General features: G+C 43.0%; 1 protein-coding gene across 4 annotated transcripts in view; it reads right to left on the bottom strand.

Annotated features, from left to right (window-relative positions):
• The window catches only part of TXNRD1 (thioredoxin reductase 1), a 62,762-nt gene extending 38,065 nt beyond the window's left edge, over positions 1–24,697 (bottom strand). Inside the window, exons 1-3 of one of the 4 annotated variants that reach the window (XM_032783865.2) lie at positions 23,832–24,697; positions 7,887–8,050; positions 4,824–4,884 (exon numbers count right to left, since the gene is read on the bottom strand). In XM_032783865.2, coding sequence (XP_032639756.1) covers positions 4,824–4,884; positions 7,887–8,050; positions 23,832–23,916 — 310 coding nt within the window. In that variant the 5' untranslated portion in view covers positions 23,917–24,697. The remainder of the gene's footprint in view (positions 1–4,823; positions 4,885–7,886; positions 8,051–23,831) is intronic. The other 3 variants (XM_032783866.2, XM_032783867.2, XM_075068775.1) reach the window with 3 other exon arrangements.
• Positions 24,698–27,176: the final 2,479 nt, after the last annotated feature.

Below are 27,176 nucleotides of genomic sequence, written 5' to 3' on the forward strand. Positions count from 1 at the left end.
CGAAAGCTCATGCTCCAAAACATCTGTTAGTCCATAAGGTGCCACAGGATTCTTTGCTGCTTTTACAGATCCAGACTAACACAGCTACCCCTCTGATACTAAATATGACAGAAATTTTTGACTTCATAGAACTCAAATGCCAAAATCATTTCACATATAAAGTACTACGTGTAATTTTAGAAAGCCCAACTAAAGACAAAGATAATGTGACTGATTGAAAGCCAGTTCTGTGGAGTACTTTTTCAGAAGGCTGGGTGAGATTTGCACCTCCTTCTTGGACATCAAAGTGAAAAAAAAACCTACCCACTTACGTTCATAGAAAAGGTCTGTATAACAAATTAGCAGAAACAACTAACATTCTCCAATCCTGTTGATGGGAGTGCTGATCTGGCACAGCACTGAATGCAGAGGAGAGGCAAGGTCTGCACACATGACAGGTTCTAGGACTAGCTCTGCTCCTGAATCTCCATGTAACTTTGGTCAAGTCATGTAGGGTTTGATTTTCAGTAAGTTGGTCAGCACATACTTGTGTGAATTTAGCTGTGCGCATACTTCTCCTGCTTACTACAGGATGTGCAGTGCAAATTCTGGTTTGCACATGCACATGGCTAGACACACATCTGTCCCGGATATGTGCATACATATCTGGTAGTGAACACACAAAAGAGAAATGCAATTGTGCACTCATATGCAGACAGACCAACTTAGTGAAGTTAAGGGCTAATTTTCAATATTTCCATTTCCTACGCCATAACTTAGGGATAATACTCACTCAAGGCACCGACTTTCTAATTTCCCAGGAGGGCTCAACACCCCAAGCCTGCCCCCACTGCAACCCTTTCCCAAGGCCCCACTCCATCTCTTTCTGCCCCTGCCTCACCTCTTCCTGCCCCAAACCTGCCCCCCCACTCCGCCCCTCCCCAGCGCTTCCTGCATGCTGCTGAACAGCTGATCCACAGCAGGGGGGAAAGCACAGGAGGGGAGGGGGAGGAGCTGATTGGGGGACCACTGGTGGATGTTGAGCACCCACTGTTTTTTTCCCCATGAATGCTCCAGCCCCGGAGCACCCCTGGAGTCAGCACCTATGATGCTCACCTACCTCACAAGGCTATTGTGAAAAATAATTAACTAATGGCTGTCAAGTGCTCTGAAAATACATATCATTATGTAAGCACTAGGTATTGTTATTAAGTATGTTAAAGTCTTAACATTTTATTTTGGGAAAACATTATGTAGGAACCAACTGTAACAGGAAAGTCTGTCACTTTAAGGAGCAGCCTGGTTTGAGGCAGAGCCCCTCTACGAAAAGGTGTTTGGGCCTGGTGGAGGCAATTATCAGAAGCACATGGGAAGGAAAAAGTCAGATGGTTGCCTGATGAGCACCCGACTCTTATAAAGGCTGAAAGAGCTCTACTGAGAGAGAGCGCTCCAAGCAGCAGGTTGGCTCCTATGGCAAGGGGACTCCCAGGAAGACAGTCTATAGCAAGGGTGGCCAAACTGTGGTTCATGAGCCACATGAGGCTCTTTTACAATTAAAGTGTGGCTCTTGGAAGCTCCCATGCCCCTCCCCCATTCTCCACCTACAAGACTTGGGAGTGGGCAGAGTTCAGGACCTCTGCCTTATAGCAAAGTGGTGGGCTAGGGGCTTCTGTCCAGTGGGGCTTCAGCCCCAGAGGGAGCACCTGCCAGGGCTTCAGCAAGAGCAGAGTTGAAGTCTTGTCCCCGGCAGGTGCCTTCAGCAGGGCAGAAGCCCCAGGCTCTGGCAGCTGTGCTGTACCTTTTGAACTTCTGAAGATTGTTGTACGCGGTTCGGAGGGTCAGTAATTTTGGCCGCTTCTGGTCCATAGGAAGACTGGGGAATAGTTGCCTGGCAGGGGTGGTGGAACAATTTGTATAGTGGGGGTGCTGACAGCCACTGAACCAAACTGTAAACCCTGATGGAAACCACTTCAGGACAGAATGTGAGGCAGCACTCCCAGCAACTATGTTGCCAGGTGCAGAGAGGCTCCGGCAAAAAAGCCCTTGGGTTGAGGGAAGGGTGGCTGCTGGATTTATGTTGAACTGTTTGATTCTGGGGTTTGCTAAAGATTGTCAGTGCAATCAATAAATGGTACCATGAGGAAAGGGACTGAACAGACTCAGAGTGTTGTGTTTCATCCTTCCTGAGCGGAGGGGACAGGATAGCAGCCTACACCAATACATGCTGAGGAATGTGGGGGACAGTTTTTGAATACCTCCCAGGATTTGTACTGAGGTAGAACATTCCCCTGGCCAAAAAAAAAAAAAAAATCCTACGGAAAGCCAGAGTTCTGTGGTCATTAAACAAATGAACCTTATATTGTATTCCTATAACGAGTTTAAACAGCTTCAAGAAAGTTAATGTAAAACTATACTCTGAAATTAGATAAAAATACGTTGGTTGGACAAAGCAAATTGTATACAAGTAGCTCTAGTCACCCCAAGTATCCACCAGGGGAACTTAGTTATAAATTCATAGTTTCTCGGCCACTCCCTTGTTGCACTGGGCAAACTTCCAGAGATGAATGACAAAGCAAAGCAGCGCTTTTCATATCCTGTGTTTGTTCTGGCAAACACTCAGCATAAACTCTTCCATTAATGGTAATTACAATAATGCAGAGAGTTGGTGAATCAATATTTTCCCTCAGATAAACTAGCATATTCCTCAGGGCATCATCCACAAGCAGGTCTTGGATCTCACATCTAGCACATCTGGATCCTTCTCTGAGATAGAGGGCATTTAGGGCCATTCTCATGGTTGGTGTAAATCAGCATAGCTCTAATGAAATTATGACTTCAGTGAAGTTGTGCTAATTTACACCAGGTGAATATATGGCCCACAACATTAGGAAAATCCCTAAAAAGCTGGCTGGGCCATGATATTGGACTACATCTGGCACACTGTAACATTAAAGAAAATATTAAACTCCCCGTCACTAAATATACATTAATTTTAGCAGCACTATGAGCTGGATCGTGTCTTAAAGGCACAACCCCGCACTGAATGGGTAAGGAGGGACTATGCTGCAACGGTAGCCCAGGAGGAATTCTTCCTGGGGTTATCAGAGAATGCACGCTGCAGCTCTGCCACCCTTGAAATGGACGCAGTGTGTGCTCTCCTCATGTCTGGCCTCACCTGCTGGCCCACACAGAGACTCTACCACCCTGTGCCTGCCCCCTTTGTGGAGGAAAGCACTCCTGTGGTAGCTCAGTGGAGCAGGATGAGGGGTGAAAAGCACAAGGAGCTTTTACCCCAGCCCTTGTGCCGCCTGCACAGGGGGCATTAACAATCTGATACTATAAACAAAACCAAGAAACCCTTTACAGTACTAAAAAGCCAAACAAAATTCAATATTAAGTTCAAGAGTAAAAGAGAACAATACAGGGAGGGCCTGATTCTTACATAAGAAAGAGCAGTAGGTGTAAACCCTCAAAGTACTCGCCATGCAGATCTAAGAAATGTACTTCAAGGCAAAGGTCTTTGTTGATTTAAGTAAGAATTTGCTCTCCATGTCACAAAGCAGAAACTTTCTGCTCATTTGCATTGGCATGAATCAGCAAGAGAACCTTTACTGAAAGAAAGAATTTGATTGAAACATTAGCTGTCATTACTACTCTAACAATCTGGAAGATACAACTTAAAACAAATGCCTCATTTTAACAATGATGTGCCAGTTGCTTTACTCCTATCATCTAGAACCTTAGAGTTGCTTAGAGTTCAAAAGACTCAGAGGGCCAAATTGAAAGCTCATGTGCATAAGCTACACTTGATGAGCGGGTGTAAATCATAAGACTAGATCATTGCTCCAACAATTGCTCTTTGTGCTGTTGCAGAGGGCAGCTATGTTGGCTTTATGCCAGTGGCTTCTGCCACCCCTCAGCTTTATTGCAGGAGACGTGTCAGAGCTTGCCTGGGTGACACTGCACTGATCCCTGGTCAAAGGACCATTGTAGCCTAAACTACCATAAATTAGAGCAGCCCTGTGGATAGTCTAACTTGTGTCAGGGGATGACCCAACCCCTGGCTCTGCTAAAACCAGGGGAAGCACGAAGGTGGTTTAGAGCCACATCTGCCTCCACAGTCAGGGTTCAGTCATTGGCTGCGCCAAAGTGAGCAAGTTGGTCAGTCAAAGATAATCTAAATGGGTGTAATGTACACACAAGGGACTTAATATGCCTCTCACTGACATCAGTGCAAGCCAGAAATAACCCACTGAAGTCAGAGGAGTTGCGTTACTGTAATATCGTAAGTGAGATCAGAAGCTAGCCCTGTAGGTATGGATGAAGGTGCTTGTTACATGAACTTACAGTCTCACCTCTCAATTTAATTACTCGTGTTTAATGTGTTTGAGAAGCACTGTACATATAAAAGCAATTGCACTACAATCTCACCTTCTCTCATAGGGGCTAAAACATTAAATGAAAAGCAGTATAGGATGAAGGAAGCATCGCTGTCATTTTCAGACACCATCATGTAAATCCCAGCCACAGCTATAGCAGAATGAAACACACAACAGCAGTGAATCCCATTTGGTACTGTAGTTTTAACATGTCAGGCAGTTGTTCTGAGGAGGCAGGTGAGGGAAGGTTTCACCTGTTATACAACAACAACATCTATACTCTCCATGAGGAAGAGATACAAAAAAAAGTTTGTCTTTAGACTACAGGAAGAACAGCACTCTCATTGTTTGCAGATACAGCCAACGAGGAAGTAGTCACAGGAAATATTAAGAAAGACTGTGGTGCTTGCTGACTTTCAGTATATTTATTTGCATACAAGAAACTCAACTGCAAAAGAGCCTCACCTGTCTGGTCTAGTTCAAGTGAACAGTAGGGAACGCTCATGGATTTGAACAGTTCTTTCACCTGCATAAAGCACAGTGTATAAATACTGACATTAATACAAAGCATTGAACACCAAAATTTTCCTTCTTCCCTCTCTAGGCCACTCATTTATCCTCTTATGTGCTATCCACATCTAGCCCATAAGAATCCTCCCACTGAGAGGCAATGTAGATGAATAGCTAGAGAAGAAACTCAGAGGTCACAGGTTCTCTTCCTGGCTCTGCCACTGCCTCATTGTGTCCTTGCGCAAGTCACTTAGCCAGTCTCTGGGACACACTGGGCCTTACTCCCAATGCTAAGCAGTTACTGTCTTACACAAGAAATTCCACTGAGTTCTCTTACAGGCTACATGCAGTGATATAAGTTGGAGCAGTTCCAAGGCTCCTCTAACTCATCCAGAGGCTGAGAATAGTGTAAACTGGCAGACAGGATCAGGGAGCTGGAATTGGCTATCCAATGCCCCTCCTCCATTACACTCCCCTCCCTAAGCCAACAAAAACTCAGATGCAGGGTCAAATCTAGCCTCGAGTTTTCATTATAAATATAATATTGACAAGCCCTCTAAAATCGACTAAAAAGGAGTCATGTTAGCCTCATAACTGGTGAGTGAGGTAGATTGTTCTGCCATATTAGAAGTTAGTCAGGCAAGGTATTCATTAATTCTGACTCCTTAAAAATAGAGGTGAACACCGAAGTTCAAAATGTCTTATTTTTTCCTCCATTTTTGCCACTCTGTCCTTATAATCAATGACCTGAGAAAATCAGACACTCATAGTATCTTATCTATCCATTATAAGTTTCATTTTACTATTGACCACAAGTACTAGAATGATAGAATCTTACTTGTGCTGTGGCTGTTCTGCTCTGTGGCTTTTAAAGTCTTAGGGCCCAATCTTGCTTCCATCCAAAGTTAAGCTTGATTTGGGTAAGAGCAAGATGTTGGATGACTTGAGCTAGAATTCAGTTTAAAATATTGTACATTAACAGTAGGGCTTCTGGTTTTCAGTTTTACACTGATAACACTAATAAAACACTAGTGACAAAAAAATGAAATCAGTGCCTATTCAATAAACACTGGGAAAACTCTAGAAACGGTTACTTGTATCTAAGGGCTTGTCTACATGGACCAGTAATGCAAACTACGGCGGTGATTTCTAATGCACTTTAATGCAGTGTTTTTCAGAGTTTAGGTCATGACCCACTACTGTGTCGCAGCATGTAAGGCACTGGGTTGCCTTGCTCAGCATACTGGGACCTAGCAACTCTGGTCAGCAACCCCAGCCCATTGCCCTGACCCCCCCATGCACCTTAACCCCCAGCCCCAGCCCAGAGCCCCCCCAAACCCGTCAGCCCTAGCCCAGAGCTCTGACCCTATCCCGCACCCCAACTCCCTTCCCCAGCCCAGAGCTTCCTCCCATACCCTGAACCCCTCATTCCTGGCCCCACCCCGCAACCCTCACCCCAACCCTCTGCCCCAGCCCTGAGCCCCTCTCTCATCCTAAACCCCTCATCCCCAGCTCTGCTAGGTTATGGGCACCAACAATTTTCTTCAACTGGGTCCCCGGAAAAGGAGTTTGAAAACCACTGTTCTAATGTGCTGTGCATTAATTGGTCCATGTAAACCCTTAGATTCCATAATGTGCGTTAATGCAGTGCTGTTTGAAAAAAAGTACTACATTAACATGCACTAGGGAACATTAATAAATAATCTCTTCATACAAAGAGAAAGCCCCTTAGTGCCCTGATTTTAGACATCTACATAAAATTGCTAAATCAAAAATAATGAATCAAAAATTGCTAAAAATAAATCCTGAAAAACAGAAGCCCTAATTAACAAGAACAATGAGGCTGTGCTCTAAGATAGATCCCTCTGCTAATGTGGGCCTGGACTTGAGACTCTAATGCATAAAATCTGAGTCCAATTCCCCATCATTTTTAAAACTGATTTATTAACTTGAAATAAAAACTTCTGTTCCCCTTTGAGAAAACCTAAATTCTTTTTTAATTACATCCATTAGAGTAAAAATATACAATTAATGTGTAGAGGCATATGCAGGTAGTCAAATAATAAGTGGGAAATATCTTTATGTAGATGGGAATTTCCTTCTGGAAACTTCTCAACCTGCATAAGAGTTAAACAATTTATCCATAACAGAAAGAAAAAATGGTCATCTTTTAACAGAAAGATAATCCTTAGTTAATCAAACCCAATGAATACGTGAAAAAGGCAGAAATTACTCTTCGCAGTTCTGTTTCTCCAAAGGACAAACTAGATGAATTAACTTTTCAAGAAATCTCTAAATAGCAGAGCAAGGGCATTTACAGAAGCAAGGTAACTCAAGAAGTGGCATTGACAATGGGATGATAAATTCTACACCAGAATTAATAAGAAATCTTATCTGGGTCACCTATCTGAGGGCCTGACTCAAACCCTTGATGTCAATAGGAAAACTCTAATTTAGGATCAGGCCCTGAATGAATAGACTGATATGAAGAGCCAAAATTTAGCCCTTGCAGCTTAATTTCCAGGTGGAGAATATGTGGAAACAGAGCATTCTATGGCTCTCACTCAGCAAAGCACTTCAGCATATGCTAAGGTTTAAGCACATGCTTAAATATGTCCCACTGAAGTAAACAAAGTAAACTTAAGCACATGCTTAAGTACTTTGCTGAATTGAGGTCTATGAGCTGGAAGGTCAGGACCAGATATTTGTCAGGGACAGTGGGATGGGTGCCAGACGCAGGAGCGGTCTGCAGCTGGTATGAGAGACCACACATACACTTTGCAGGGAAAAAAAATAGAAAGATGGTTCTGGCTATAGTTGGACTAGGAAAAACTAGAGGAGACAGCAACTAAGACCTTGATCTTGAAAATGACTTCAAAGACAGACTCCTGTGCCCATATGGAGCCATGCTGAAGTCAATAGGATCTTGCAACTCAGTTACGTTAGTGAAATGAAGAACAGTGAACTTGTAAGATATGACAAATCCTGCATATCTCTGCATGAAAATTAACTCATTACCTTAGCAGAGAGACTGCACGCTGTGTTACTGAAGATCATAACAGTGTTTTTATCTATGTAGGCCTGTATTTTAAACTGCAGGTCTGTATCTTTATTTTTGCAGGAAGCTGTAATGGCTTGTCCATTGTTTGCATTCTGAGCTTCATGGTGATAATCTTCTGTTGCTATAAGAAATTAAAACAAAGTGGAATAACCAAAAACCAGATTGTAAAATTGTTTATGATAAAGACGACATGCTGATAAGAGGTTCAGATGAAATTAAAATATTAATGATTTATTTCAAAGGGTTTTTTAAAACAATTTCATATTTTTAGAACAGTGGAACCAGCTGACTTTCTCTGTCTTTTCTCACCCACCAGCAGGCAAAGTCTAAGGGTATGATTATACCTGGAGTTGATTCCCAGCTCATGTAGACACACTCGTGCTAGCTTCCATCAAGCTAGTGTGCTAAAAATAGCAGTGCAGCCGCAGTAGCAATGGCAGTGGCAAGTGGCAGCATGGGCTAGCTGCCCTGAGTACCAACCCACCTGAACCCCATGAGCACACACTTAGCATGGCTAGCCTGTGCTGCCACTCACAGCTGCCCATGCTACCTCAGCTACTGTTTTTAGTGTGCTTCCTCAAAGAGAGCTAGCGTGAGTATGTCTACATGAGCTGGGACTCACACCCCTAAGTCCAAATGTAGACAGCCTAAGAGCATGAAATCAGTGGCGGATTAATGATTTTGCTGCCCTTAGGCCCTGAAATAATTGTCACCCCGCCCACCCCTGACCCCACCCTGACTCCACCCTTTCCCCACCCCCATTCCAATCCCTTCCCCAAAGTCCTGCCCTAACTCCGCCCCCTCCCTGCCCCTATTGGATCCCTTCCCCAAATCCCTGCCCCAGCCCCACCTCTTCCCCCAGCGCACCGCATTCCCCCTCCTCCTCCCTCCCTCCCTCCCCCCATGAAACAGATGTTTCGCAGTGCAAGCACTGGGAGGGAGGGGAGAGAAACAGGACGCAGCAGCACGCTCACAAAGGAGGCGAGTTGGAGCAGGGGAGCTTCTCCATGGGTACTCAGATTTGCCGCTCCTTCAAATTTCTCGCCTTAGGCCTAGGCCTTGTCAGCCTAGGCAATAATACGCCGCTGCATGAAATGCTGAACTCACTGAAGCCAATGGCAAAACTCCCACTGACTTCAATGAGGCCAGGATTTCATTGCATGACATTTTATGAAAACTCCTTACCATTCACATTTTTTCCCTGGAAAGTATAATTGAGACAAGCTTTCAGGATTTGGCTCTGTTCCTGCAATCAGATCCATGCAGGAAGATCCCTGAATCCTTGTAGAACCTAATTACTGGCATCCACATATTCAGATCTGGAGCCTTCAGCATCATCAGCTGAGCATCAGTGTTCCAAGAGAGACTCAAACCTTTATCATATTCTTTTCCCACATGACTGTGGCACGTTTTCAGTGGAGCATATGGGGATTTAGTCATGAGGCTCTAATTAATGTTAATGGAGATGTTTTACATGAGGGTTAATAGATTATTTGCTAATCTTAAATGTTTCCAGAGCATTCACAATATAAATTACACAAGCCTAATATAGAATAAGGTTGTAGCAATTAATTCAATAGCTCCTAAACTTTAATAATACCCCTCTTAATGACAGAATTTACTACTAATTATTTACTCCAGTATCTGAACATTTCCATCTTCCATTTTATTTTGAAGTAAATAAAACTGGTTAAAATAAACTTAAATATAAAACTACTGTAGCTTTGTAATATAACAAATGTCATTAACAGGTCGCATAAAAAGCTTTAAATGGACACATTTAGTTATAACTTCCAAGAACCATCCCATAGGAACATTAATTCTTAGCACTTAGGCTCTGATTCATCAGTTTCAGTAGTAAATACCTTTGTGGCTCTGGAACAGTCTATTTTCAGACTATTTTCATGCAAACATTACCTAATGGTATCATTTGTCCTGTCTCTCCCTTACCTCTCTAATATATGTTATTTATCCTTGTCATGTCATGTTCGAATTTGGACCCAATTGTAGAACTGATAAATGAAATTGTTTTTAATTGTTCACTTTATTAATGTAACTTCTGTTCACCATTCACTACACTTGCCTGCATTGTAACTTCTGTTCACTGTTTGCCATATTGTAATTCAAACCCCATTTTAAAACGCTCACTCCATTTTGTAAAAGCTTCCTCCAACCTTCATTTTTGCAAACCCTGCTGTAATCTTATTAGTTAGTTTAGATGTGTGAATGAGGCATGTATGGATGATAAAATCAATCTCCAGCCCCAGCCTGTCCTGATGAGGTGAAGTTCAACTACCAACGGCTGAAGACCTAGACAACAGTGAAACAAAGTAAAAAGCATCCACCCTAAAAAGAAAAGGACAAAAGAACAACAGAAGGAAGATCAAAGCCAGGTTCAAGGCTGAAAGTCACGCCTGCAATTGACGGGTGATCAATCCAAACCCAAAGGCAGCGTGACACAGCAAGACCTATAGACTTTGAATCCAAACTAAAAGCCTGTAAAAAAGAAGGGTGAGATAAGAGACTTTGGGTAACATTCTGCTGCCAACATGGAGCCAGCCACCTGCTGATTAATTTAACAACAGCAGAATGAAGCAACTCCCATGAACTAACATAGGGAAAAATCCCTATAAAGCTGGACTCTGAAGACTGAGGACTTTGAGTCTATGGTTCTGCTGCCAGCCTCCAGGAGCATCAGGTGCACCTGACCCGGACTCGGCTCCACTCTTGTGTACAGGGTACCTGGCCAGTATTCTGTCACAAGCAACTTTAGGCTGGTAACTATAATATCTATCCAGAACTTGTATAAATGATTGTGTGAATGGATATATAGGAATAAGTAGCTAAACAACGTTGTTTGCTGTTATCTTTTATTTTATTATGGTATTTACAATAAGTGTGACAAATGTCTTGTCCCCTTTAATAACATCCTGCTAGTTTTTTATTGGTATAACACAATCCCACAAACTAAATGGGATTACTTGTGTGTGTAAGAACTGCATACATGACTAAGGGTTTACAGGATCAGGTCCTAAAATTGTGAACGCCTCATGGTTAGAACTGCGTCTTTTAATTATTTGTAAAGCACCAGATACATGTATAATGTAATAAAAAATATATTTCATAGAGAAACAAATAATAGCTAAAACATATTTATATTTTACATTTAATAAAATTCAAACCATTATATAATCTAACATTTCATGATCTTTTGGACATAAAAAAAACAACAATAATAATTGATATGGTTAATAAAAACTAATGTATTTCTGAACAATGGAAGATCATTTTAACATGACTAATCAGATGCAGCATGCTGTAAGTGGCCTAAACAAAGTATGTGATTAGTTTCTGTAAAGTCTCTATTGTCACTTGTTTGAGATGACTTGCATATCTGGGCTTCCTGCTTTGATGCTGTTAGCTGTTGTGGTCAACACAAAATTGGGGCAACCACAATAACAACAACTAGCTCTTATGGCAGACATTTAATGGATTAAAAACTAGCTCTTATGGCAGACATTTAATGGCTAACTAAGAGCTTTCAAAATCTAATTGTAAATGAGGCATCATCATCAAGTGGGTGTGTTTCCAATGAGGTTCTGCAGGAATTAGTTCTTCGCTCTGTGATAGTTAACATTCGTCTCAGTGACACAGAAGAAAACATAAAATCATCACTGAAAAAGTCTGCAGGAAGTGGCAAAAAAATTGAGGAAGTGGCAAATAATGAAGTGGACAGGTCACCAATTGAGAGCAATCTGGAGTGCTTAGTAAACTGGGTACAAGCAAACAGTATCTGTTTTAATATGAGTAAATGTAAATTAGGGATGTAAGAGTTTAACCGGTAAACTGGTTAGCCGATAAGCTTGATGCTTATGGGTTTCTGCTAATGATTAAACTCCGTCCAGGGTCCTGGATGCCTGAGGTCCCTCCAAGCTGCCGGCTATGCCATCCGCCATCCTGGCATCCCTGCACGGCTGACATCCCAGCTGCTACCCCATGCCAGGGCTCTGATGCTGCCTGGCATCCTGGCATGCCCGAAGTCCCTCTGGTCTCCCAGCTCCCTGCCTGCGGTCCCTCCCAGCAGTGGGTATCCCTGGGGTGGGGGCGGCAGCAGAGCACCACGTAAAATGTGGGGGTGCTGCAGCATCCCCTGCACCGCTAGTTCTCCGGATAAATGTTTAACCGTGTAGCTGATAAACTCTGAATCGGTTACATGGTTACTGTTTTTACACGTTATTTACATCCCTAATGTAAATATCTAGGGACAAAGGATGTAGGTCATACTTACAGGATGAATGACTATAATCTGAGAAGCAGTGACTCTGAGAAAGATTTAGGGGCTATGGTAAATAATCAACTGAACATGAGATCCCAGTGTGATGCTGTAGCCAAAAGAGCTAATCCAATACTGGAATGCAGAAATAGGAATATTGAGTAGGAGTTGAGAGGTTACTGGTACAACCACTACTTGAATACTGTGTCCAGTTCTGGTGCCCACAAGTCATAAATTGATAAACTGGAGAGGGTTCAGGGAAGAGCCATGAGAATGATTAAAGTATTAGACAATATGCCTTATAGTGATAGACTCAAAAAGCTCAACCTATTTAGCTCAATGAAAAGAAGGCTAAGGAGTGACTTGATTACAGTCTAAGTATCTACCTAGGGATCATATTTAATAATGAGCTCTTCAAACTAGCAGAGAAACATATAATACAACCCAATGGCTAGAAGTTGAAGCTAGACAAATTCAGCCTGGAAATAAGGCATAAATTTTTTAAGAGTGAGAGTAATTAATTACTGGACAAAGGGATGCAGTAGATTCTCCATCACTGACGATTTTTAAATCAAGACTGGTCATTTTTCTAAAAGATCTGCTCTAGGAACTATTTTGGGGAAGTTCTAGGGCCAAACTAGATGATCACAGTGGTCCCTTCTGACCCTGAAAATCTATGAATCTGTTACTCCCTTAACTCTTTGGCAGACATTTATCTACCCTTAGTCATCCTGTTCCCTCCACCCCCATTCTTGACAGCTATCTTGGTCATATCAAGAAAAATCCTGCAAAATTTGTAATCTCTACATACACTGTTTAGTGGGCAATCTCTTGTGGTGAACTGGTTCTGGTTCATAGGTGCCAGAGATGATCAAACTGGTGTGCGTGAGGGTGAGGTGGAAGAGGAGGGTCAGGCTGGGGCTGGGGGCATTCCCTCCACAGCTCTGGGAAGGAGATGTTTTGGTTGGTTGGCCTGCTCCCACCACCACCACACACACCCTTCTCGTAGAATCACGGAAATATAGGGCTGGAAGGGACCTCAAGAGGTCATCCAGTCCAGTCCCCTGCATCGTAGCAGGACCAAGTAAACCTAGATCATCTCTGACTGTTGTTTGTCCAACCTGTTCTTAGAAACCTACAGAAATGGGAATTCCACCACCTCCCTGGGAAGACTGTTCCAGAGTTTAACTACCTTTATAGTTAGAAAAAACTGTCTTAACATTTGACCTAAATCTCTCTTGCTGCAGATTAAGCCAATTACTTCTCTTACCTTCAGTGGATGTGGAGAACAATTGAGCACTATCCTCTCTATAATAGCCCTTAACATATTTGAAGACTTATCAGGTCCTCCCTCAATCTTCTATTCTCAAAACTAAGCTTCCCCAGGTTTTTTTTTTTTTTTTTTTAACCTTTCCTCATAGGTCAGCTTTTCTAAACCTTATACCAATTTTGTTGCTTTCCTCTGGACTCTCTCCAATTGCCCCCATCTTTCTTAAAATGTGGTCCTCAGACTTGGATATAGTAGTCCAGATAAGACCTCACCAGTGCCAACTACAGCGGGACAATTACTTCCAAGTCTTTCACATGACACTTCTGTTAATACTCCCCAGAATGAAATTAGCCTTTTTTTTTTTTTTTTTTGCAGTCCTTCTGGCACCCATGGGTGGTGATGCCCTCCTTATAACTTTCAGCCTAGTGGTTAGAGCTCTTGCCTAGGCTATAGGAGAACCCTGTTCAAATCCTCTCTCCTTTTCAGGCAGGGGAGGGAATTGAACCTGGGTCTCCCATAACCCAAGCAACTACTCCCATCATTGGGCTAAAAATTGTAAGGGGGACACCACCATTGGCCAGATTTTGAATGGGACCCAATCTAATCAGCAGCCTCTCAGCACACTTCCAAGATCAGGCCCGGCATGTAAGATAGGTGCCTATCTTCCCTGATTGTCGATACATCTGTGGCTTAGGCAGGAGACAGGTGTCCAGACGCCTAGAGGGAGGCAGCAGTGTGCACGTTCAGAGGCAGAAATTTAGGTACAGGGAACTTGTACCCTGAAAATGTAGGTGTCAAATGAGTTTAGACGCCTACAGAGTTCAATAGTTTTGTGGATCACTAAAGAGCCTAAAACTGGGACTTAGGCATCTAAAAACTTTTGTGAATCTAGCCCCAAGTGCTTAGGAATTCGGTATCATTGTCCTCATTTTACAGGTGGGGAAACCAAGGCTGAGAGGACTGAAGAGACTTGTCCAAGGTCACCCAGCAGAGCTGGGAATAGAATCCTGAGTCCTAGTCCACTGCTCTATCTACTAATCAACACTGCCTCACGCACACCAGTAAAACTATTCCTTCCTGCACCATCTCTATCTATCTATTATTTACTATCAGGTATGCATTTTAGTGACACAGAACATCACAAGCAAACACAGGGAAAAGTACCATCAACCATCATCTAAAGTGAATGTGGTCAAGGGAAACCAAGCTTTCCTAGGCAGTGTCCCAGCATCTCTGAAAGTGTTTTGAGGCTAAGTGTAGAATGAGTCAGCCGTAGAAGAGAATCCAAATCCGAGAGATTTGCAGTCTAGAAACTGTCAGGTGTTAGCAGCCTGACAAAGGCAGACCTGAGAGTTCTAGAAGGGTGTAATATTATAACTTTATTAAATTCAAGACATGACAATATTCAAAATAAAACAAAGTGAATAAAATCCTTTTGTTCAATACTGTACACGATGCAGAAATACCAGTGCATTTTCTATAGCATGTATTTCACCTTCATTTAGTTTGTACTAAAACATAAAAGTAGGCTTTAAAATAGCTCAAATAGCTCATTCAGCAATTTAAACTGTAAACAGCTTATTCATTTCTATAAGAATAGTGTTATCGTAATGTACCTCCATTAGTGAGCACCTCTTCTCTTGTGCTTATCTATAAAAGGATAAATATATGGTTCAAGGCAGGTATATCAGTCTTAGAATGATTAAATCCTTTTAATATGACCTGAAAAAGGTTACCTCAGGTTAATTATAAACATCTGAGTCTAATTAAGGACTGCCTGTGACCTTCAGAAATCTCTTCCAGTGACAGTGAGCGAGAGAGGTGAGGTGGGGAGGGGAAAGATGAGAAGCAAGCAGCAGAAGGGCTGTGTGCAGTAAGGGAGCGGGGGAGGCTTTTCCAAACAAGAGATGTTTTTCTCTATAAGAGAAATGAGTTTATTTCTGTTTGGGGAGGGGGGCCTTGGTTCCCAGCATAGCTGGCCACAGAGTGGGTGGCTGGCAATTGGTAGCCAGCATATGAAGAGGCATGCTCCAGTGGGAATTAGGAAATGCACTTTTTTTGTTGTTTTTGTTTAAAGAAGCCCTCAGGCTAAACCTCAGGCCTCCTCTGTAAATACTGTAAATAAGCTAATGTGAAGAACTAAACCTCCAGAGTAGGACTGATTTACCCCAGGCTTCACCAGTGCCAGAGGAAGAAATGTGGAGCTCTGAAATCACTAAAGAGTTGCACTGTCACAACAGTTTGCTCCAATTTCTCCATCATCCAACTTACAAAATGCATCTATTCAGAAATAATTTAAAAGTGGTTATGCCAACTGACGTATCTAGGTTAAAACAAATGTGAAACAACTTAAACTCTTGAGGAACTTTAACAAGGCTGAACAAAAACACATAGGAATGAAATAAAATGCATATTGAATGAGCATTAGGCTGGCAAGAAAATGTGCTGGCAGTTCATATACTAAGGGATAAGTCCTGCTCTCAGTTACTACTGCAGTCATTAAGGGTATGCCTACACTACAAGTGCTGCAGCTATGCAATGCTAATGCAGTAGTATAGACACTTGGTACAGCAATGGAAGGGATTTTTCTGTTGCTGTAGAAAATCTGCGCCCTGGAGAGGTGGTAGCCAGGTCAACCTAGTGGTGTCTCCACTGGGGCTTAGATTGGCTTAATTAAGTCTCTCAGGGGTGTCGATTTTTCACGCCCTTGAGTGACATAGCCAAATCAACCTAAATTTTAGATGCAGACTAGGCCTAAGATTGCACTGATGTAAGCAAGGGCAAAATTTGAGCCCACAGTCTGCAAGCTTGCATCCATCAACAGTAATGCTATGTGAACACAGCTATGAAGCACTGTTTTTGTTATATTTTAAAAGTCCACACATACAATAATATAGCAGAAACGTTTACAGGAAACAGCACAAAGAGAAATAAAATGAGTTGGGGCCCAATTCATCACCGCATGACTCCAGTTTTATGCTGATGTAATTTCACTGATTTCAGTACAGTTACACTGGCATAAACGTAGATTAATACAGCAGCGATTTGGGCCCCTTATCTTTATACCATGAAGTTGTGTTGGATTTTGGGGCTCTGCCAGCTATTCTTAGCACAGGAAAACCTGCAACAGTGATTTTTAATAGTAACAAAACTTTGCAACTCTACCCACCAAAGGCCAGATACCAAACTCATTCCAAGATTCCAATTAGAGTTTTTCCATGCACACCAGTGACGAGGAATTGAGTCCCAAGAGCCCAACCCTCAACTCCTACTGAAGTCAATGGAAGTGGAAGGCACTCAGCACCTCACAAATTTGGACTGAGATGTGGAGGCAGGGGAGACAGAGGAGACAAAACTGGGATGAAGACATGGAGCTGAGGGGGACGGGGAGATTCTATGGACAATATAGTATGTGATCATGTGCAAGGCTAAGATTTAGTCATGGGTATTTTTAGTAAAAGTCATGGACAGGTCACAGGCAATGAACAAAAATTCACGTCACCATGACCTGTCCATGACCTGTACTATATACCCCTGACTAAATCTTGGGTGCTCTGGGAGGGTTCTGGGGGTGCAGCTGCTGCTCTGGAAGGGGGGCTCTGGGGCACCAGCTGGTGCTGGGGGGGGCACTCCAGGGCACCTGCTGGGAAGGGCTCTGGGCACCCACTGGTGCTGGGGGGGGAGGGGGGCAGAAGGCTTTCAGGTGCCTGCTGGTGCCCGGGGTGGGAGGGCAGCCCGGGATCGCCACCGCCGCTGCTGGCAAAGGGACAGCCCGGGAATCCTGGTGCTGGCGGGGCGGGGGAGGGGGGAAGAGCAGCAGCCTGGGACCACCACTGCTAGTGTTAGCATGGGGAGGGGCAGCAGCCAGGGACTGCCGCTGCTGCTGGGGGGTGGGGAGGGTGCAGCTGACCCCAGGGCTGCCCCAGCTGCTCGGGCAGCCCTTGGGTCAGCCACACCTGCCGGCTGCAGAAGTCACAGAGGTCCTGGAAAGTCACAGACTCTGTGACATCCATGACAGACTCGCAGTCTTAATCATGTGTGATGATTTGGGGAATTTTTCTCTGTATAGTTTAGGAATTCTGTTTGAGATTATGAACTCTGTATGTTTAAGCCCTTATGATTCTCTTTACTGTACTCCTGCCTCAAATACCTTAACACCAAGGAGACAGGGAGGGGTGCCTAAGTGGCTGTCTCTGAATAGGATGGTAGTTAGACTATAAGCACCTGAACAGATCTTGCCCAAACACAGCAATGGGATAGATACATCCTCCAGCTTGTCTGTGGAGAGCTGGGGATAATGACACAGCCAGGGCTGCCCAGAGGATTCAGAGGGCCTGGGGCAAAGCAATTTTGGGGGCCCTTTCCATAAAAAAAAGAGTTGTGATACTACAGAATACTATGTTCTCATGGGGGCCCCTGTGGGGCCCAAGGCCTGGGGCAAATGCCCCACTTGCCCCCCCACCCCCGGGCGGCTCTGGACACAGCGTCTGTGCCCAGGAAGTATGCTAGAGAGGCCAGAGAGAGAGAGGCTGAAACCGAACTGGGATGCAGGGGAGCTTAAAAAAAAAAAAAAAAAAAGCACATATGCCCAGCACGTGAAACAGGGCAGTCTAGTGAGCATCCAGAAGGACGAATTTGATCAGAGCTGTGACATCATGTAATTAAAGACACTATCACAGTGCATACTCCCAAAAAGGCTGAATAAAAGTGGCAACCTTAATTCTAGTATTTCATAACTCAAGCGCTTGACTTTGCAAGCATAATGTTCCTTGAATATAGTGCATTTTTATGTAATAGGTTATATGTTTAAAAAGCAAAGAAAAACAGAAAACATATATATTATATGGTACAGTAAACCACTTACTGTTTAAAAACTCTACAATACCATAATATAAAAGCAGGAGTAAAGAGAAGAGCATCTGCCTTTAAAGAGAAATGTTCTACTAGGAAAATTATAATATATTATAAAACTTTTTTTCTTAAATAAATTTGCCTTTCAAGTGATAGCAAAATTGGCAAGGAAAATTATGACTAATTACTGGCAGCATTTTTTTTGTTTAATATCTTTCTTGATCTTAACATGAAAGCAATAATTCTGAATTTGTAACATTACTTTGATTTCCATGACAACAGTCTAGGGGTTTTGGAACAGGAAGGAAATAAAGGACTTCTCCCAATGCTACCACTGCAGCTGCAATCTGTTTTTAGCTCACCAGCTTGATCAGCACTAGCATGGGTATGTTTCCTTGGCCAGGTCTACACTGCGACTTTAAATCGGTTTAATGGCCGATATACCGATTTAACGCTGTATCCGTTCACATGACGTCGTCATTAATATCGATTTTACCGCCTCCTTAAATCGATTTCGGAACTCCTCCCAAACGAGAGGAGTAGCGCTAAATTCGATAGTGATAACTCGGATTAGGGTTCGTGTGGACGGAAATCGACGTTATTGGCCTCCGGGCGGTATCCCAGAGTGCACCACTGACCGCTCTGGACAGCAATCTGAACTCGGATGCAGCGGGCAGGTAAACAGGAAAAGCCCCGCGAACTTTTGAATTACATTTCCTGCTTGTCCAGCGTGGAGCTCTGATCAGCACGGCTGGCGATGCAGTCTCAAATCCAAAAAGAGCTCCAGCATGGACCGTACGGGAGATACTAGGTCTGATCGCTGTATGGGGAGACAAATCTGTTGTATCCTGCTCCGTTACAAAACACGGAATGCCAAAGCGTTTGAATAAAAAACTCCAGGATACACAGCGCTGCGTGACAAGCGTAACGGGAAGCCAGAGACTCAAATGGACGCTCATGAAGGGAGGGAGGGGGTACTGAGGACTCCAGCTATCCCACAGTCCACAGCAGTCTCTGAAAATTATTTGCATTCTTGGCTGAGCTCCCAATGTCTGTAGGTTCAAACACAGTGTCTGGCGTGGTTCAGGGAACAGCTCCTCAGTTTATTTCCCCCCAGCACCACGTGAAAAAAAAAAGGGAAAGATTGCTGTGCTATGGCGTTTGCTCAATGCACTCCGCGAAAAAGGCGCCAAAGGGTTGTCTGCTGCCTTCACAAAGGGAGGGGTGAGGCTGTACCCAGCACCACCCGGGGCAGTGTTTTCTGCCCCATCAGGCACTGTGCTCTCAACACGGAAGTGGGAACTATGGGATAGCTGAGGAACAGCTACCCACAGTGCACCGCTCCTTAAATCGATGGTAGCCTTGGACCAGGGACGCAAGCAATCGATTTTGTGATTGCACTGTGGACGCGCAAACCCGATTTTATAACATCGGTTTTGTAATATCGGTTTAAACTACTTCGAATTAATCGTGCAGTGTAGACGTAGCCCTTGATCTGGGAGTCAAACCCTCAGCTTGAAACGTAGCCATATGCTTAGATTCAAGCTAAACCATTTGAAGTTGTGTTAGCATTGTAACCTAGGTGGGATTGTTTTTGCTTGTCAAGACATACCTTAATAGTAACCTGAGAAGTGTGAACGTCAGTAGTGTTCCTTTGATTCCCTAATTAGTACTGTGGGAACCCTCTGCTCTGCATGTACAAGCACAGTAGGACTGGCTTGACAGCATCACCTTAAGCAGTTAATAGATTTTGGTTATTTCAATTAGGATAAAAACTTACAATGCTGGCTTCTGCCATGCCCTTAATTCTACAAACTGGCTCAGATTTTGGTATAATTTTTTTAAAATGATATTTAGAGAGACATGCCTGTTGTGAATGTGTCATGATATCTTACTGTAAAATAAACTTCATCCTTCCATTTGTCCTCCCCTGCTATGTTGAGTCTCCTATAGGCTCCTATCCTGTAAGGAGATGTACTGGCACATCTGTTTGCAAGATCGGCACCTTAGGGCTGGTCTACACACAGAAATTGCTAAATTCTGTTTCTAAACTGATTTATCTAAACCAGTGCAACCTCCTTGTGTGGAGGTTCTTAAATTGGTTTATGGGTGCCTTATATGGATTTAGCTTAATTGGATTACTGGTTTGACTGAATTGATTTAGAAACAAATTTAGTTAAACTGGTGCAATTTCTATGTGTAGACCAACTCTTCAATTGTTGCTCCATGGAGAAGGGACTTAAATACATTAAACTGTCAACAGCCATGCAGATCTATGGAACTGTGCCCCAGATCCTGCCATCCTCACTCACAATGACCAGTACTTTACCAGATTTCAGTGTGGCTCTTAGCACATTAAGGTACTACTTTATGTAATAGTGGCACAATCTCACTCACAGGAAGATGACAAATATATACCTATTCCTATGGGGTTCATCATAAAATTATGAAATTTTGCTCAGATTAAATGAAGACTTGTGACATTTGGTTGGGCTTTTTTTTTTTTGTCCCCGCTGTCAAGACCAAATGAAGTACTTAGAACCGCTATAGTGCTGTTTTTCTGAATGTCTCTGCATTCATGGTCTAGTATTGTGGAATTTTATCTAAAGCTAGATTGTGGCCTGGACCTATGCAATCACAGGAGGCAGTAAGGACCCTCCTGGATTGCAGCTCCAAGTGTGAGTAGAGACAGTAGAGACTGCAAGTCCAATATTCCCCTCTCTCCACCCCATGATAGCAAGGAGAAATGCATAGAGCAGTAGTTCTCAACCAGGGGTCTGGGGCCTCCAGGCGGCCATGAGCAGGTTTGAAGGGGGCCACCAAGCAGGGCCAGCATTAGACTCGCTGCGGCCCAGGGTAAAAAGCCAAAGCCTTACCATATGAGGCTGAAGCCCAGGGCCCTGAGCCCTATCACCTGGGGTTGAAGCCAAAGCCTGAGCAATGTAGCTTTATAGGGGCCCCTGTGGCATGAGGCCCCAGGCAGCTGCCCTGATTGCAACCCTGGTAATGCCAGCCTTGACTTTTATATGCAGAAAACCAGCTGTTATGGCACATATGGGCCGTGGAGTTTTTATAGTATGCTGGGAGAGGCCTCAGAAACAAAAAGATTGAGAACCCCTGGTATAGAGTATGGACCTGTGTGACCCCTCCCAAATCCACCAGCCATCAGATGATTATTGAATATTTATATTATGGTAGCACATATGACCACACACAGGTTGCCCCATTGTGCCAGGCATCGTACATCATAAATTACAGTCCTTGACCTAAAGAGTTTATAACCTAAAAGGTAAGCTATAACAGATGGAGGAAACTAACAAGCAAGTCAGGGTGGGGATAGGAGAGACAAAGTAATAAATAAATATACTAGGAGATGTGCAATTCTTCGCCATTCGGTAGCAACGATCACAACTTGCAAGCATAACCTCCAATCTGTGCTGAGTTTGCCAGGACTACAGAGAGAGGTCTTCCTCATCCCCAAAAGGGGTAAAGTAAATTACCTACCTTCTGGAGCAAGTGGAGAAGCTAGAGAAGATTGAGGAATTGTGACTGTTTGAGCAGCACAGCTTCACTATGCTTCTCATAAAGAGCTGAGCCTAATGGCTCAATGTAGCCATTAGCATTTTGCTTTGTTTTTAATCTGAGAATTTTCACACTCAGTAAATCTCCTCTCTGCATTTTGGGAAAGCTGTGTACAAAACAGATGTAAAGTGGTTTACATTATTTTATAGAACTACAAAAGTGTTTTAGTCCTGACGATTCTCCAAATATCATATATACAAAAATGCTCTGGCAACAATGGAAAAAAAACAAACAATCCATATCCACCTTTGAGGAAGTGAGGGCTGTGTATTAAAAACTTTCCATAGTCCAAAAATACGCAATGTTTTAGAAGTTTCCTTCAGCCTTGAATGCCCTATTAAAACATTACATATTTAAAATGGCTTTTGGTTTACTCTAGATATGCTTAGCATTTTTTTTTAAATTCTCAGTCATTCAGCATTTCAAACCCTTTACATTTTTAAATCACTTTTGACAGTTTTTTAGTGAATGTATTCTTCATGCTAAGTGCCAGGCTGATAGCATTGAAGATGGAAGTCCTGACCTTGATTTATCCATAAATCAAATACAAAACAGACAGCTGAAGTGCAAGCTTCTTCACACTGCACTGCTAGTTGCTTCAGTCCTAACCTGGATTGGAAGGACTGAGAGAACAATTGGGTGAGAGAACAATTCAGTTTTCATATCACTTCAAAATTTGCCTTCCCTGTTGTGAGTGCTACTAAGCTGCCATTTATGGTGATAAGAATGTCTGCAATTTGGACACGTGCCTAAAAAATCTTGCACTCAGTGACTAGTGCTACCATGCCGGTAAATACTAAATCACTATGTTTCATAGTCCTCCCTGACTAGCTCCCCTGATTTGTTAGTTTATTAATGGAGTCAAGTACGACTCAACATCATTAATTATTATTAATTACTTGCATTATCAAAGTACCTAGAAATCCCACTCATGAACCAGGTCCCTATTGTGCCAGGTGCTGTACAAAAACAGAACGAACTGACAAGTTATCAGAATTTGGCCATAAATAGATAGGAACTGAATCAACCACATCATCTTTGTTTCACATAAACCAGATCAAGATTTTGATAAGTATAAACAATCACAGAAAACAATTAAATTTCTCAAGTTAAATTTTAGAAACATATTATTATTGAAGCCTTGTCTGCAGTCACGTTTACTTCATTAAACAGATCTACGTTTTACAAAAATACATACACAGATACCTAAAAAGTCCCAGTATAAGAAGTCCTGAGTCAGCGTTAGAAGAGGGAATTAAAGCAGAAAGAGCTCTTGATTTTATGTTGCCCACCCGCACACAATTTTTAGCTTCTGTTTCTGAGACTTACGAATTCTTTTACCAGAAAATGAAAAAGTGTTTCATTGTCAGTTTATGGACTAGAACTATCAATTAATTAGCATTTGCTAAGTACTTTGAGTAAAGGGCTGCAAGTACTATGTATTATGAAGCAGACCTAGAAAGATAGTTTTTATAGTTAGCTATATAGATGCAGAGACTCACACCTAATCTATGTACAAGGCCAAAATTTTCCAAAGCAACTAGTGATTTGGGGTGCTTTTATTTTTGGGCACCCCTTAGTTAGGACATCTTAAACGGGCTTGATTTCCACGGGGCAGGCACTTGACACCTTCTGCAAATCGGGTCCCAATCCATGAAGCTGGGCACCCCAAATCACTAGCCAGTGGCAGGGCTGAACATCTTGGCCGATGCCCACACAGAAAAAAAATCGCAGGATTCCCCGCTTGGCAAGGCAGGCCCCTGGCAGGGAGAGACGCGAGCAGGTGGGGGAGGCGCTGGGGAGCGGCTGCCACCTGGCAGGGGCAGAGCGAACTTTCTGCTGCGGGAACCAACCCCCGCTCCCTGCTACCACCTTCCTACCCGGCTGCTGCCTGGCCCCCGTCCCCGCGAGGGGCTGGTTGCCTACCTGCTCGGTGGGGCTGCTCCCTGCTGGGGCGGGCAGCGGGTTCCACCGGCAGCACCGCTTTGCCCTTCCTCACCGAGCTCCCCATGGCGCGGCTCTGAGCGCATCCTCCTCCAGCGGCTCCCAGGGAGGGGCAGCGCCCTCTGCCAGACCTGCTCGGCCAGCACCACACAAGGACGCCAGGGAAGCGCCGGCTGCAGGGAAGGAAGCTGCGCGCTCTGGCTGGCGGGACTCGCGCGTTCCTCTCCTGCGAGACCAAACTCCAGTTGCGACAGCAATAGAACCGCCAATAAACCCAGCCCCAGGTGCCTGCCTGCAGCGGATTTCCAGGACGTAGGGCGACCCCTGCCGGCGGACGTGTCACAGCTACTGAGTGATGGACACGATGCCCAGTCGCCTCCTGGCTCCACTGTGATTTTATTTATTTTTTTAAGATCAGGCTGTTTAACAAACTGCTCTCTCCCCTGGAAGGAGAACTGTGGAGGGGGAATCACAGCAGATGTTTAGTGAATTGGTCTGTGCCCAAATCTACTGTCTTGAGCAACTGATGAGGGGCCGCTCCCTTGTGATGGTATTAATTAATTAATTTAATTAATGTCTTAGCAATTGGCTGAACAAGAAGTAGAACTGAGTGGACTTCTAGGCTCTAAAGTTTTACATTGTTTTGTTTTTGAGTGCAGTCATGTAACAAAAAGAAATCTACATTTGTAAATTGAACCTTCAGGACAAAGAGATTGCACTATAGTACTGGTATGAGATGAATTGAAAAATACTATGTCTTTTGTTTATCATTTTTACAGTGCAAATAGTTGTAATAAAAATAATATAAAGTGAGCACCTTACACTTTGTATTCTGCATTTAACTGAAATCAATATATTTGAAAATGTAGAAAAATATCAAAAAATATTTCAATTGGTATTCTCTTGTTTGACAATGCAATTAAAACTGTGATTAATTGCAATTGATTTTTTTAGTTAATCACGTGAGTTAACTGTGGTTAATCAACAGCCCTAATTTTTAGTCAAGCATACCTCAAACTGCTTTACATACCATTGACACCGCAGGCAAGAGGTGTCTTAGAAGTAAAAGATATTACTCAATTTCCTTAGAAGACCAATAATAAGGAATTGAGTAAAGGTGTGGGGGGGGATTTTCTTCAACATAAAAATAAGCAGAAACTACTACTAAAACTGGAGCTGTAGCAGGTCAGCTCAAGAAGCATATTGCAAACTAACATGGAATTAGAACAGAGCACATGGTAAAATACATTTTAAAAGTTAAATATCCCTAAGTTTTTTTTCTTTTGGAACCATGCTCAAAGGAGTTAAGTGAAAAATTAAAAATATGACCTGCACTTATTGCAATCCTACTTGTAAGCATCCACCTGTATGGGATGGCAATGTGGCCTTGTGGATAGAACAGTGGAGTGGAATCAGGTGACTTGGTTCTATTCCCTGCTCTGTTGCTGACCTGAGGGCTGACCTTGGACACATCATTTCACTTATTGGTGCCTCATTTTCCCATGTGTGAAATGGAGATGATCCTTGCCTCCTTTGTAAAGTGCTTTAAGATCTACGGGTGAAAAGCACTACATGAGAGCTAGATATTATTATAGTTATCTTTTTTCATTTCTGATCTCAAAAATATTAAAAAGGGGTAAAAGAGGACAACTTTAACTATAAGTAAATCACAGACAGTAGCACGAGTTCACATATGCTCTCTAGCTTTGGGAAACATTTGGATTTAAAAAGAACCCCAAGGATGGACTCTGAAAGTAAAGCTCTACATATGGGGCAATTTTCAGCATGTCTTTTTTTTTCCAAAACCAATAATTTCCAACTTAAAAAGTATAAAAAGAAAAGAAAACATTTGACTTTGCATGGGTCTAACTGAAATTCAGTGGCCTTAGCTATGGGGGAAGTCAGAGAAGATGAGGATAATGAGTTTCTTCTGGTCTTAAATTATAAGCCACTACAGTACTTCCTAGAAGCCCCAACCAAAATTGGGACACCTTTATGACAGATGTTGAAGCTACACATGAGAGAGCCAGAGTTTATAGTGTAAAGAGACAAGGCAAAAGATGGGAGAGAAAGTCTGTGAATCTATAAAAATAAAACAACAGTACACATGTGATGTGGTTTTCTTACTGTTTGTGGAAATTGTGCATTTCCTTTATCTTTGTGTGGAAATATATGATTGGCCAAACCAGCTCAGGCAATAAGTCCATCAAATCTGGTATCCTAGTCTTGCTTATGGCCAATACCTGATGTTTAAAAAAAAAATTATTGTCTTTGTGAACAAATAATCTCTTCCATTATGTAGGTTGATTATATGCTGGGGGTGGGGAGAAACAGGGCTGTCCAGAGGATTCAGGGGGCCTAGGGCAAAGCAATTTTGGGAGCCCCTTCCATAAAAAAAAGTTGCAATACTATAGAATACTATATTCTCATGGGGGCCCCTGTGGGGCCCGGCGCCTGGGGCAAATTGCCCTGCTTGCCCCCCCTGGGCAGCCCTGGGGGGAAATGAATGAAGGATGCATGCTGAGAGGAAGAATGACCTTGTGGTTAAAGCATTAGTCTGGGATTCAGGAGATCTAGGTTCGTTCTGTAGCTTGGTCATAGACTTTAAGTGATCATGGGAAAATCATTCCTGTTATCCGTATCTCAGTTCCCCCACTGTAAAATGGAGATCATTATCCTTCTTTTTTCCCCATCTTTATACCAGTCTTTTCTATTTAGCTTGTAACCACTTTGGGGCAGGGACACTCTCTCGCTATGTGTTTGTACAGCACCTAGCACAATGAGACCCTGATCTCACTTGGGGCTTCTATGAACTACCATAATGCAAATAACAAACAACACTAGGGCTCTGTATAGAAGGAAACCTCTTTTTCTACTCCCACAGTGGTGGTGGAATAGCCTCCATGCTCAAGGGGTATAATCTCCAAGAATCACGGTCTGTTTGCATGGATGACTTGTGCCACTCCCATTACAAATGCTGTACAGTTCTCCCATCCTGCAATCCAATCTCCATCATTAACTGGAGTTTCAAATATCAAAAAATTACACTTGAATTTCTGAAACACTTTTGTTGACTAAGGCCATGATCCTGCAAACAGATATTCATATAAATAATGTCACACTGGAGTAGTCCCACTGAACTCGTCAGTATTCACATGCATAAAGATATTCATGTGCATAGGGGTTTGCAGGATTGGGACGTCAACTTGGTATGTAAGTATACTGACCTCTATCTAATTTAAAACCCTAAGGAGTAAAGCCATTTCATTTTGTACAAAGAGGCAAAATACTTTTACCAAAGCTATATTTTTGAAATGGAAACCTCTG

This window comes from Chelonoidis abingdonii, chromosome 1, assembly GCF_003597395.2.
Source record: "Chelonoidis abingdonii isolate Lonesome George chromosome 1, CheloAbing_2.0, whole genome shotgun sequence".
NCBI classification, from domain to species: Eukaryota; Metazoa; Chordata; order Testudines; family Testudinidae; genus Chelonoidis; species Chelonoidis abingdonii.